Below are 13,827 nucleotides of genomic sequence, written 5' to 3'. Positions count from 1 at the left end.
CTATTTTTTGCTGAATGCTGGTTATGTGCTAAATGAATTACATCTCATTTAATTCTCACAACACTGCTCCAAGGGCACTGTTATTTATTATCCCCATTTTATAGATAAAAATCCGAGGTTCTGAGAATTCCAAGGTTACATAGGTAGAAAGTATCAGAGGCAGGAACTGAACCCAGGTGCACTTGGCTGAAAACCACTGTGGGCTTCTACCTTCCCGTCTGACACAGAGGCTCCTTCTGGTTCCGTTTCCTCTGGGATAAACACTCCAGCTAAAAACAACCGACGCTTGAGGGATTTTTGAGGCGAGAGAGGGAGGAAGAGTCTACCAATCCTTGTTTCAGTGGCAAGAATGCTCCTTTCCAACTTAAAACAGATCCAGGCTCTCAAGGTCCCTTGTCCCTGCCTCACTTGCCTCTCCAGTCCTGGTCTCTCCCACTCTGTCTCCTCTCTTCACCTTTCTATTTTTCTCCCCCATTGTCCCCTAAATTATAGGTGCAATGTGTCCCTCCATTTTCCTTGCCTCCCTCACTGCTAGATTAGAATTTTTACCTGCCACTTTTAGAATACATGCTATCTAAAGCAATAAGCATTAGGTTCCTAAGAAGGCAAATGACCTACCGTTTTCAAGAGGACACTGGGGAATCTTGTTTGCCCGAAGGTTCCAAATATAATCCATGTTCCACTCAAGGCACACTTGATGATCTTTGAAAGGACGTTCAAAAGGCGGGACTGTCTTCAGCAGAGTATAATTCTTTGCTACAGCATGAAGCAAATTTTCCTCCCATTTAACATTCAAGTCTCCACCACTATATTTGTGAGTAATCCAGGCGCGTAGTATCACCGCGGATACCGAAATGGAGTGTCTGATGAAATAATCATCTCTGTAAACCATGATGCTTGGAAATCTCACATGTACTATTTGTGTCCTGCTGGTGTGAAGATGTTTCTCATTCTTCCACCTTTTCTTGTACACAGGAATGCTACTTCTGAACTCAGATGACACAACTGCTTCCAAATTGACAACACAAGGCTGAGAGCATAAATACTCAACTGAGACTTCAGAAACATTGCGAACATTTCCTTCAAAGACAGTGAAATAAATAAAGTCTTTGTAAGCCATACTTTGCTCAGCTTCGGGTATCACCAGTGTAGTCAGGGAAGTCTGCCTGCCCAGAGATGGTACAAAATTCTGAAAAGAAATATAGGAAGTTTAAAAATCATTGTATTAACAGATACATGAATCATTATTTTCCTAGGATAAAAAACATCCATCCACATAAAGCAATGACTGTGGAAGATAAAAGATGTTGAAACCACTGCTGAATCATTGGAGAAAAACCAACACACATACAAATGAAGATGAGGCCACATTGTCTCTCCCCAGACTCAGTAGCATCTGCTGATCAAAATGTGACTTTCAAGTCTATGTGGCAATCATCCCAGAACTGGCTTCCAAATGGAGGAACTTGTTCACTACAAATCTAGTAGCAGTGACTCTGCCTTAGAGCGAAAAAGAGACAAGCAAGCTTCAGACACTTCCAAATTGTTGTCCTGACTTCAAATGGTGGTCAAATACAGCCAAATCAAAGAGGGACAGAAGAGTTCAAGGTGTACCCGAGAGGGAACATAACAGGGATGCCAACGTGGCATCTTTTCCTCCCTGTAAATTCTGGGCCAGGACAAGCATGTATGAAGGATGGACCAGCAGATCTCTATTACTCAAATCACACACAGGCAGGCTTGGACCACAGACTGTGTTGTCTGATTCTTTCACCATGGATGGTACCACATGTGCCAAGAAAGATTTTAGCTGCCTGTTTACTTATCTAGTTCTTTAAATGACAAAGCCCTGTCAACATAGACATTCCTTCCAGAAGAAATCTGGGAAGTTTGATCATGAAATTAAGGCAATGTTTGGCACTGATATGGGGGTGCAAAGAGCTCTTCTAAATATATCTCTGCGCTTCAGGCATCCATAACACAATAACAAAAAAAGGTTAGTTTGGATCACTTCACCCTATAAGGACGGCTATTATCCAAAAAAAGACAAATAGGAAAAAAACAAAAATAACAAGTGTTGGAGAAGATGTAGAGAAACTGGAACCTTTGCGCACTGCTGGTGGGAATACAAAATGGTACAGCTGCTGAGGAAAACCATAGTAGTTCCTTAAAAACAACCAAGAATTACCATATGATCCAGCAATTCCACTTCTGAGTATACACCCAGAAAAGCCAGAAACAGAGATCCTAAGAGTTATGTTCATACACATGGACCCATGTTCATAGCAGCTTTATTCACAGTAGTCACAAGGTGGAAACAACCGAAATATCTATTGATGAATGAATAGATGAACAAAATGTGATATATACATGATGGACTATTACTGAGTCTTAAAAAGAAAGGAAATTCTGACATATGCTATAATACGGATGAACTTTGAGGACATTATGCTAAGTGAAATAATCAAATCACAAAAGAATAAATACTGCATGATTCCATTTATATGAGGTGCCTAAATCAGATTTATAGAAACAGGAAGCAGAATGATGGTTGCCAGGGGCTGGGGGAAGGGGAGAATGAGAAGTTCGTGTTTAATGGGCATACGGTTTCAGTTTTACATTATGAAGACAGTCCTGGAGACAGATGGTGGTGATGGTTGTACAACAATATGAATGTACTTCATGTCACTGAATTGTACACTTAAATGGTTTAAATGATTTTATGCTAGGAATATTTACACCACAATTTTTAAGAAAAATGTCACTGTGGTATTCTCCAAAGAAGGAAGAAATAGGGGCCCCTTCCTTCAATTCTGACTTAGGGTTGAAGGAGAAGCAAAGGTGGGTAAGACACACAGCCAGGTACCAGGCAGCCATGTCTACCATTAGCAATGACACAAGGCAGAACGTGGTCAGGGCTCCATAGAATGAGGTCACGGCTACAGTCAAACAATAAACATGCCCTAAAGGAGCACAGCCCTAACTGAGTGATTCTCACTGGGGCTCCAGAACAGGCTTTATGGAAGGACTGGTATACCCAGTTGAGCTCTGAGGGATGAAGAGTTTTTTACGAAAAGAGGCAAAGAGAAGACACTGCAAGTGGTGTAAGCAGCGTAAGCAGGGGCGAGAAGGCAGGGAGATGCAAAGTGGGGGGCGGGGGGGAACTACAGGGCATCTTGGTTTGACCAGAGAATAGAACAGGGGCAAAAACCCAAAAAGACACGGGGATATGAGGTTGAAGAAAAAGGAGGGCCCTGGCTCTGATGGGCACCAGTCCCAGTCCAGTGAATGTGCACTTTTATTATACTGACAATGAAGGAGCAATGAAGGTTTCTATGAAAGAGGACAGTGGTTCTATTTTAAAGTACTGACAGTTAATTAGAAACAAAGCTAACAGTGAAGAAAAATGAGCAGATGATGTGATTCATTGATAAGTAAATTCTCACTCATAGTAAAAGAAAAGCAAATTGAAACTACACCAAGACATCATTTTGAACTTATTAGATTCACAAACATCAGGAAGTCCTACACACACTGCACTGGCTGGGGTGTACGGAAGCACACCCTCTTCTACACTGCTGATGGGAGTGATCTCTGGGCACAACAATCAGGCAATATCCATCAAAAGGGAAAAGGCACCCACCTCCGGCCCAATAATTCCTCTTCATTGTCTTTATCCTACAAATACACTTAAATTTGTGCAAAATGATGAATGTTTAACTAAAGCACTGTTTTTAACAGCAAAAGATGGAAAACTAAATGTCCATCATGAGAGGCCTGGTTTAATAAATTGTAATACATCCACTCCTGCAGAACCATCCAGCTGTTAAAATGAGGAAGATCTGCTTGTGCAGATAATGGAATGATCTCCAAAGTGTGAGTTGTTTTGTTTTGTTTAAGCAAAGTTTAGAAGTACCATTCGAGCTAAAAAAGGAAAAAAAATATATATTCGCTTGAATACACACAGCATTGGTTGCCTGCATGGAGAAAGATGAGGTGACCAGGAGACAAGATAAGAGAGAGGCCTGCATTGTATATTCTTACTTACCCTTTGAATTTTGACCTATTGGAAAAAAAAAAAAGAGGGAGAGGAGGGGAGAAAAGGAAGAGTCCTAAAAGATAAAAATGGAAAATATGGCTTCTCCCAACATTAGGAGGAGGAAAAAGAAGGGCTGGCCATTGCCTTTGATTAGTCATGGGAAACCTGTGGGACGTGTAAAGGGGGTACAGTCCAAACTACCCACTCCCTGCAGTAAGAGGTCTAACTGCTCTAGGGTCTCACTTATACTTCCAAATATAAAAGTAGTCTTATAACTAGAAGTACTGAACATCAGAATGGATGAGTCCTTGGTGATGAGCCAGCCCACCCCATTTCTCGGACAAGGACATGGCAACCGAGAGGAGATGGTGTCCAACGTCACCCAGCTGGTGGCTTAGCAGAGACAAGCCCAGGAGCCCGGCTCCTGGTCTCCACTCCCACTCCTGTGTTCTCCCAGGGACTGCAGGCTGAATTCTGCTTTTATATGATTAGAGGTACACCCAGCAATTGTCCACCTGCAGTGGTTCATTCATTTGGCTGGATGTGCCTCGATGGGTCCCCTTCTCAAGATGCAAATCAAGCTGTTAAGCCCACACCAGAGCCCAGCCAAAGCCAGAGACAGCGGGTACGGCTGGACGCCAGGCCAAAAGGGACTGACGCCGGCCGCTCTCATTCCCAATGCTCCTGGTGCTGTCCTTAACCCATGAGAAGGAGAAATTTGCCTAGTCAGTGACACAATAGAAAGCACAGCCCAGGACATGGTGCGGCGCGTTAAATGTCACATTGTGTTCTTTTTTCAAAGAATGACTTCAAACCTCTTCCTCATTCTTTTCATGTATGCCTTAAAAACTAACCCCGGCCCAGCTCTTCCACTTTGATTTTTTTATCACTTTTTTTATTGCTGCACTGGGAACTCCAGTGAATGCCTCTTTTAAACAGAAAGCTGGAAGGAAAGATTGTTTGACTTCACTGCAAAGTGCAGTTAATAATAATTGTGTTCATTATTTTCCATCTTATGGCTAAAAAATGCATCAGTCTGCTTTTCTGCTTTAATAAGCTGCAGCACGCTGCATATGGTTTCAGTTTTGCTTGACGACCTGCGACTTTGCAGACCTCAGACTTGCTGCGGAGATTGGTGGTGACAGATGAAAATGAAGAAGGTATAGGACACCTGACTATGGACTCTCTCCAGGGCCTGCCCTCAAAATTAAAGGGAATCTCCATATACTCATAGGAAGATTATTTTATTTTCACCAGCTTCAAAGTCTTAAGTGCAATAAAAGTAAATCCAAGGTTTATGGGCTCTGTAATTTAATACACTATCTGATACAAGTCATATCAAGCCACAAGGCGTATCAAGCACTCACAATGTGGCTGGTCCAAATGAGATGTGCTTTAAATATACACCGGAATTCACAAACAATACAAAAAAAAAAAGATTGTAAAATATCTCGTTAATAATCTTTACACTGATGACATGTTGAAATGATAATATTAGCATAGTGAGTAAAATTAAATGTCACTAAAATCAATTTTACCTGTTTGTGTTTATTTTTTTAAGGTGGCTACCAGAAAATGTGAAATTACATATGCGGCTTCTCATTTGTGGCTTACATATTTGTGGCTACTGAAAGACACTATTCGAGATTTGAGGCCACCAAACTTTTCCTGTTATAAAGGGCCATATGGTACATATTTAAGTTTGTGGACCACTCAATGTCCATCAAAATTGCTCAGTTTGGCTGTGGTATGATGCAAGTAGCCACAGACAAGTAACTCACAAACAAATGAGCACAACTTTGTTTACAAAAGCAGGAGGCTGGCTGGATTGCCCCCCAGGACACCGTTTGCCAACCACTGTTATAGATTATCAAACTTTTGTCCTAGATAGAGCTCTGAAGAACACAGAGTGACAGAACGTATGCTTTTTAAAGGAATTATCATACAGGAGAAATAAAATGAATAACCCAATTAGGCATAATTTCATAGATGCATACCTGATAGGGCTTGATTTCTTATTTTACTAAGATTCCCTGGTGGTGGTGTTGACATCTTGTTACTGTTTTTTTCAATTTTGATCTAAGGAAGATGAGAAGTTGGAGCTCGGCTGAGCAAAGACATATAATTTCATGGGCTCAGAAAGATTATTTGAGAAGTGGGACAAGCATGAGAGAGCTAGGGTAAAAGAGAAGAGCAACTTGAGGGATAGGGAAATGTTTTAATATAAAGTGGATGTGCTGGCCCCAAAGAGGACTTCAAAATCCCTGTACAGGGCTTTAGGGGCACCGTCTAAACCCCTCAAGAGCGCATTATGATCTTCAGTCTTTTGGACACCTATGCAATGCAGGAAGCTGGCACCTCATGGGTTGGAGCAGGCCCAGTGGGAAGCTGCTACACCATGAATTGTGGTTACCTTTGTTATGTACAAAACCAACACTGATTAGCAACACATCACACTCTAAATATTGATTAAGCTGAAGCTGATTTCCTGGCTCAAGTCATGTGTGTGCTTATGAGCTGTTTCCTGCCAAGAAAATAAGGCAATTAACTTGAAGAGTTTCAGCTACAGGCATGACACGTGTCCAACCTTCATAGGTATTTTCACATGCCAGGTTACATTAACACAAGCTAAAAATTACCCAAACATCCCTTTGTTTAGAAATCATGAGGTCAGAGTCCATGTCTTATTCATTGCTTTGTCTCTGGCTTCTGAAACAGAGGTTGGCACGTAGTAGGATTTTGGTAAGTGTTTCTTGCTGACATAAAGTACTGGTCATGGGCATTTCTGCCAGGCACCTTGCAGGGGCATCCCAAGTCATCCCTTCTGAGGCCACCTGGATATAAACTGAAGGAAGGACTTGATCCAATCTTAAGTCCTCCCCACTTTCCTGACATTCACAAGTTCTTTTGTGAGGAGGGGCCCTATTTTCCATCCAGCCTCCTTCCAAAGAGCACTTACCATTGGCATCTCACTGGACTCCTGGGGGTCAGACCGGACCTAGGGGACTGTGAGGTCAGGGAAGCTGGCATTCTGGCACTCACCTTACACACTTGGGGTGGACTTCTCCCAGCCACCCAAGCCCTCCAGACATTTCGGACACCCACCCTAACATTCTAGAACTCTTCCATTTCTCCACACCAAAAATACAAATTAAATTTTTGAAGTTTCCTATCCCTCCACTCCCTGTTGGACTCCTATCCAATCGGGTAAGTTCATCCATGTTAATGTGATAATGGAAGAAACTACTGCAGTAATGTCACGTATCTGCATTTCTATGCCAGCCCGGTGGAGATAATACTTTAAAAGCAAAGCTCAAATGCACTGCAGCTGTAAGCAAGATTTTTGAAGTGAAGGGAGGCATTTCTGTGCCCCTCAAATTAGACCATTTAGGTGGCCACATAGATGCTCCACCTCGGAAGATACTGATCTGCTCTGCACACAGCGGAGCTGGGCTCTGAAAGGTGAGTGAGCCAGCAAACATCTGTTTATATCAGAAGTAAGCCTCAGTTAAAGTCATATTTGACAATGTCACACCCAGTCACAAAACACAGATTCCCTTGTCTTTGTGTAATTGTGTATGTATTGTGATATATTTTTTTTTTAAGAAAGAAATGGGTCAGTTAATGTTGTGTTCATGATAAAAGACCCAAAATCAGAGATCTAAATTTCAATTCAGCCTGGGAATTGAGGAACAGATGTATCTCCTGCATGGAAAAAAAGAAAAATCTATCAATACTGCCTAAACTTCTTTTAGAATGACTGCATCTGATTCCTTTAAACAAAATCAATAAGAAGAAACTCTACTCAAATAACCCTTCCTTGTTCCAAAGAGCTGAGAAAGCTTGGCTGTGTTCTCTTTATGATCCACAAGTTATTTAACTAAGGAAGAGACAGAAAGATTGGAAAATCTTAAATCATTCACTATGTCGCTCTGGGAAGTTCATTTACACTTACACGTGTATGTGGGCTTGTCTGATATGCAAACAATAATTGAGTGTCTGTGTTTCTCACTTCTCCCCATTATGCCCTGTTAGTCACCTAAGAAAACGCTGGCTCTTGAGCACTTTCTCTCCAAACTGGTTGGATCAAACTTTCCATAGGTCAAAAAGGTAATTACATTGGCTTAGAAGACCTACTTTTCCAATTTCTGCTGCCTGGAAATAAGCAAAAATTCTGTTTATGTCAACAAAGCATGCAATTAAGCAGCATGGGCAGTGATGTAGATACGGACTTCAAAACCAAGACGTGCCTTGTGAAATATTTCCCAGTTGACCAATATGCCTGCCCAACCTGACAGCTGGGCAGAGAAACCCCATCCCAGTAATGATCAATACTCTTACTGTGTTGGTCCTCTCCCCTCTTTAATACTATTTGGTATGCTATTTCTTTACAGCTCAAATCGTTTGAGGGTAACTGAGGTCTGGTTTGATTTGATTTCACTGAGTACCTACTGTGTGCCAGGCATTTGGACAGGTACAGACTTTCTTGCCACTCATTCTCAACCTCATCCTCTCAGAAAGGACTTCACAGACCCAATCCTCACAACAGCCCTGTGAGGGACACAGCATTCCAGTTCTACAGCTGAGGAAATGGGATGGAATGGAAGGTAAGTCGCTTGCCCAAGGTCAAGTAGCTATTAAAAAGCATAACCAAAATTCAAATCCATATCTGCTGGCTCCAAAGTCGTCAGCAATGGCCTCTTCACCTTCCAGAAACATCCAAAATGATGCCCTCAACACACCCACTTATCTCTACACCTGTCACCACTTTGCTCATTCCCATCTTGAAAGCTGACGATGGTGGGGGGGGCAGCAATAAAACCCCCATCAGGTCACTACACCTTATGTCTGGGGAGGACTGATATCAACTTCCCCACAAACACACGCACTGCACTGAAGCAGCTCCCCAGCCCAAATAAGCAAGCCCTTCTTCAAATGAGGATGCGAGACAAATAAGGGCCACAGGAGCAGAATCCCCTCGCCAATTCCTCACATGCTGCACAGCCCACCTGCCCCGGGGTCCTGTTCTCAGAGGAATGGGATGAGCCAATAAACAGGGCAACTGAATTCACCGTAGGCTAGTTATGGTATCCTCGAGACTACCCATCCTCACTGTGAACTGCTGGGTTCTTTACATCTTCTCTCCTACCTTTCCTCTGGCTGCTTCCTGTCAGCCAGTTCACAGCTCCTACCCCTTTGCCAAGAGGAAAAGAAGGCAAGAGAGAAAGAATACAGCTTGGCAATTTTAGGAGCTCTCAGGACACTTGCAGAAGCCACTGGCTGATGTGAAGTTTGAGGAGGATCTCTGTATTTCAGAAATCCATGATCACTCTTGCACAGACTGGATTATGGAGGGTCTCTATACCTTGTTTTGATCTTCCAAGGTGCTGTGTTACAGAGTAAGGAGTTAATGAATATTTCTAGAGGGATAATCAATGGTCTGTGGTCACTTACAGAGAATTCTCTACAAGACTGTCCCAGCTACCACCTGCTAATGACCCCACCTCTAGTTGTGCCACTAATGCTCTCTTATTTCTCTGTCCTCTCTTTTTCTAACAAGTGCGAATGTCCACTATGAATATTTCAGCTCTACAGCTAACATCAATACTAGCCATTGTTAGATTTGTTTTTTCCTCTTTGAAGAAAAAATTGAACATTTTGAAATTAGGCTTCAGAATGGACACAATTGCTTTCTGCAAGTGCCACTGTCACAGATGGAGCTGGGGCAGCCTCAGGCTGTTCCAGCCAAATCGGAGGAAGGTAAGAATCAATGCTGTACAAGAATGGCAAGGGGTCTGTTGGCAAAGCAAGTCCTGCATGGACCACACCACTCAGCACCAGTGACCACAGTGGAAGCAATTTCATTACCTTTGCTTTCAAGGCCTCACTATTTCTGACAAGGCCCTCTGTGTCTTGACCTTTGGTGACCTCAGAATGTTCTGGCAGCTGCTGGAACCAGAGATCATCTTTTCAGAAATCTGCTTGACATCAATCTGTGACTTATCTTTCAGGCTTCCTCACAATTATTCATGGTTTAGCAGTATCCTAGCTACAGTCACAGTACTGTTCTCGGGCTGCTCCTGAAGGTCACTCTGTCCCAGCCAATGAAGTAGGAAGATGCCCACTGCCTCAGGACCCTGGTTCCAGGAAGCATGCTCCCCATGAGGGCAGCAGCTTAAAGGCATCTGTTCAGAAAGTCACTCTCAACCTCCAGTCCTTGTGAACAAACAAATCAGCGGAAATAACATAACATAGGAATTGGTCCCCACATCATGGTCAATTTGCTTTGGAATGCATTCCAAGGCACACTCACTCTACACTTGCACACACATAAGAAACTCCAGTGCTAAACCCCACCAGCTGCCTCTGGACTACATAAAGATCCAATCCTTCACCTCTCCATGTGGATGGCAAATATTTCCTGGTTTTACCTTTTTTTTTTCTTTAACATCCTGCTTCTATTCCATGGTCTGAGCTTCCTGCTTTGTATATTTTACAATACTTTAGACATGACCTCACATCCTGGTCAATTGCACAGCAGCTGTTAATTGGAAGGGCTTTGCTGATGGCACATACATCTAAAGAAATACAAGCACCAAAACCCAAAAGGCAGTAAGCTAGCATCGCCAAGAACTGGGGCTCTGGAAGGTGACAGACTTGGGTTTTAATCTTGGGCTACCTGTGTAGCCCAGCACAATTTACTTAACCTCTCTGAGCCTCAGTTACCTTTAAATGGGGATCATAATAGCTCCTACCACATAAGGTTACAAAAATTAATGTTGGATAATGCATATAAATGACTTAGTAATAAGTCAAACTATTATTATTACTATCATCATATTTATTATTTAGGCTTCCATATTATGGGATAGCTTTCTCCCTCTAGTGTCTGCATATTCCTGAGATCTTGCCTACCTATTCTGTCCACCCTGCCTTCCCTGACCAATCTCTTCCTCTAGGAAGTATTCTTTGCTGGGCAGAATGGACACAACTACACGCATTCTTTTCCCCATGTTTTAGGTTTTTCATGTGTCTCATGCAGTTGTTTCTATTTTCCCCAATTTGCACACTGAACTTCTCCAAGGTCAAGAAGCCTACCTTTTCAGCAGGATTTTGGGTAGCACATTCCTCTAGTGCAATATCCCTAGCAAACACTGGACCTTTAGAACAATAGGTGGAGCCCACCTTCCAAGTCACATTTTTGCTCCCCTGGGTTTTGTAAAATCTTCACATTCAGTTGCAAAATGGCTTTCTTGATTATTAAGGTCTTTCCTTTCCAGTAGCATATCTGAAACCCATCTGAAGGAAACACAATCAGGAAGCACTGACATTTTCCTCTCCATGAGAGTTCCAAAAGCCGTTCTTTCCCGTCTGCCAAGACATTCATCCATGCTCTAGTTATTTCTCACATTACCGTTTTTTCTATAATCTCTCTCTTCGGAGCCCTACCTCACCACTTCACTACCTCAGTCTCATCTATGCAGAACATTACTCTTTACCTCTCTGCGATCTGTTCTCTTCAATCCCCCCTGGTCCATACAGAACCTTTACACTTGCTCCATTATCTCTCTCCCTTCCTGCGTACCACTGGGCCTTTAGACTTGCAGTTGGTACTCTGATTTCTTGGAACCATCAAGAAGGGGTCTTCTCTCGCCAGCGGGATTTCCATGTGGAACTTTCCAGACTACCTGTGCATTCACGTTTCACCACTCTACCCTACTACATTATTTCTGCCTCTGTGAGTTGGTAACCAGCACCTTGTGGACAGAGATCACCTGTTTGAAATGAAACCCTGTCATTTGTTATGGCAGTTCTATTTATAAGCCTATGTGCTATGACCCTGTGGCACAAATATTAAATAATAATAATCTCTTGGGTGAAAAAAAAGTCATTCATGGTAACTGACAGCTTCTTCTGAAAACATGAAGTAAATCCTACTACAAAATTTGGCACTGGCTGATTTTAAACTATGAGGAAAAGCATGGATTATTCAACAGGTAGATGCAAAAGCAGAATTGTAATTTGCCTTTATACACCCTCTTGCTTCAAGAAGCAAAACACCCGAGAAGTAAAAGAACTTTAAAAGAAACTTGGGCTGGGTGGCAAATTTCTTTAGCATCAAATTCTAATGCCTGCCAACATCTCCTAAGCAGTTTTTAGCCTTTAAGAAGAAAGACTCTGAATAATGACAATGCCAGAAAAATGAAAAAAATTCTGGACAATGACACTGCTCATTTTTTTTTTTTAGCATTCTGTGAACTTCCTATTACATCAGTTTCATGATTCAGCATTTTCCATATCATTTATTTACAGTAATATATGGCAAGATATCACAGGGCTTCTGCAGGATCCTGGAACATAAGGTAAACTGGACAGGAAGGGTGTCACCTTCTGTAAATGTACCATTGTTTAAAAGAATTCAAAGCAGAAGAAAGAAAGCCATCAAAGAAACTGAGGAATATTCCCCCACCTTGTTCTGAAGGTTTAAATTACTCTGATGCTTTAAATGAGCTGGTTTTGAAAAATTGGTTACTGCCATTTAGTTGATGACTAAAACCAAGAAGTGTGAACATTGTAAACTGACATGCATAAGCCAAGTGTATTCTCTGAAATGACAGTGTTCAAGACGCAGCTAAAGTCACCACTCTGGTGGCAAGCGTGTTACAAAGAACTAGATTTCTTTCTGGCATCCGCAACTTGGCCGGAGTGACCATGGAGGAGTTGAAGTGCGCTGGAAATACGAGGTTCACCGCCGGGTGCGCTGGCAGAAAACGGTCCGGGCCATGAGGACCCGGCGGAAACTAAGAGGAGGTTCGAGGAGGGTGGCACTGGCGGAAAGAGGCGAAGTTGGGCAGGGGGAGGAAAGGAGCAGGGGGGAGATTGTGAGGGACGCCCAGGACGGGAGGGAGGGAGCTGGGGAGCCAGGCGCGGCGGGGTAGGGAGGAAACGAGGGGCTGCGAGGCTCCCAGGAGGGGTGGAGGGAAGGACAGGGTCTGGAGGGAAGGGCAGGGTCTGGAGGGGAACCCTGACTCGGGTCTGGAGCGGGTCTCGGAGAAAGAGGAATGCACACCAGCGAGAGCGCAGCGCCGCGAGTCCGCTCCACGCACCCCTTTCCGCGCCCCGGGTCCCCATCCCAGGTGCCGGCGCGCCCGGTGCGCAGCCAGAGAAAAAGAGGAAACTAGCAGCCCCGCACCCGCCCCGCGTGGCGGAGCCCCCGGCCGCCCCACCCGCGTCCCCGGGGCCCCGCGCGTTGGGGGGGGACCTCACCAGGTAGCAGAGCAGGAGCAGCGCGCAGGCAGGGCGGCCGCCGAGGCCCGGGGGGGCGCCGCCGCTCGGGGGGTCCATGGCTGCGGCCCGGGAGCCGACCGCGGGCGGCGGGGGCTGGTGCTGCCTCCGCGGCCACCCGAACCCCGCGCCGCGCGGCTGCATGGCGTGGCCGGCCGGATCAGGGCCGGAACAGGTCACCTGGTGCAGGGACCGGCCCCCGCCCGAGGCGCCACCTTCCCGCCCGCCCTCGGCCGGGCCGGCAGCCGCGCGCGGGGCCACCTGCCGCCGCCGGACCCGCCGCCACCGCCCCCGCAGCCCCCGCCGAGCGCCGGCTCCTCCCCCCCTCCCAGCCCCCGTCCCTCCCCTCTGCCTCGCTGCCCAGCCAGCGCCCGGCAGCCCCCTCGGGCCCCCAGCGGCCGCCCCCTGGGCAGCCGGCGCCCACGCAGGTGGGGATCGACCCGGCCCGCCCGCCGTCCCCCTTTCTGTGCCTCCCTCCGCCGCCCCCCTAGCGCGCCCTTCCT

The 13,827-nt window shown here is 44.9% G+C and overlaps 1 protein-coding gene across 2 annotated transcripts in view; it reads right to left on the bottom strand.

The window, feature by feature from the left end:
* SEL1L3 (SEL1L family member 3) overlaps positions 1–13,586 on the bottom strand; it is a 93,213-nt gene extending 79,627 nt beyond the window's left edge. Inside the window, exons 1-2 of one of the 2 annotated variants that reach the window (XM_073237766.1) lie at positions 13,307–13,586; positions 619–1,189 (exon numbers count right to left, since the gene is read on the bottom strand). In XM_073237766.1, coding sequence (XP_073093867.1) covers positions 619–1,189; positions 13,307–13,468 — 733 coding nt within the window. In that variant the 5' untranslated portion in view covers positions 13,469–13,586. The remainder of the gene's footprint in view (positions 1–618; positions 1,190–13,306) is intronic. The other variant, XM_073237764.1, reaches the window with a different exon arrangement.
* Between the last annotated feature and the right edge of the window lie 241 nt (positions 13,587–13,827).

Source organism: Manis javanica, chromosome 5 (genome assembly GCF_040802235.1).
Source record: "Manis javanica isolate MJ-LG chromosome 5, MJ_LKY, whole genome shotgun sequence".
NCBI classification, from domain to species: domain Eukaryota; kingdom Metazoa; phylum Chordata; class Mammalia; order Pholidota; family Manidae; genus Manis; species Manis javanica.
Note: the sequence above shows the minus strand (reverse complement) of the source record. Positions and strands in the feature narration are given on the sequence as shown.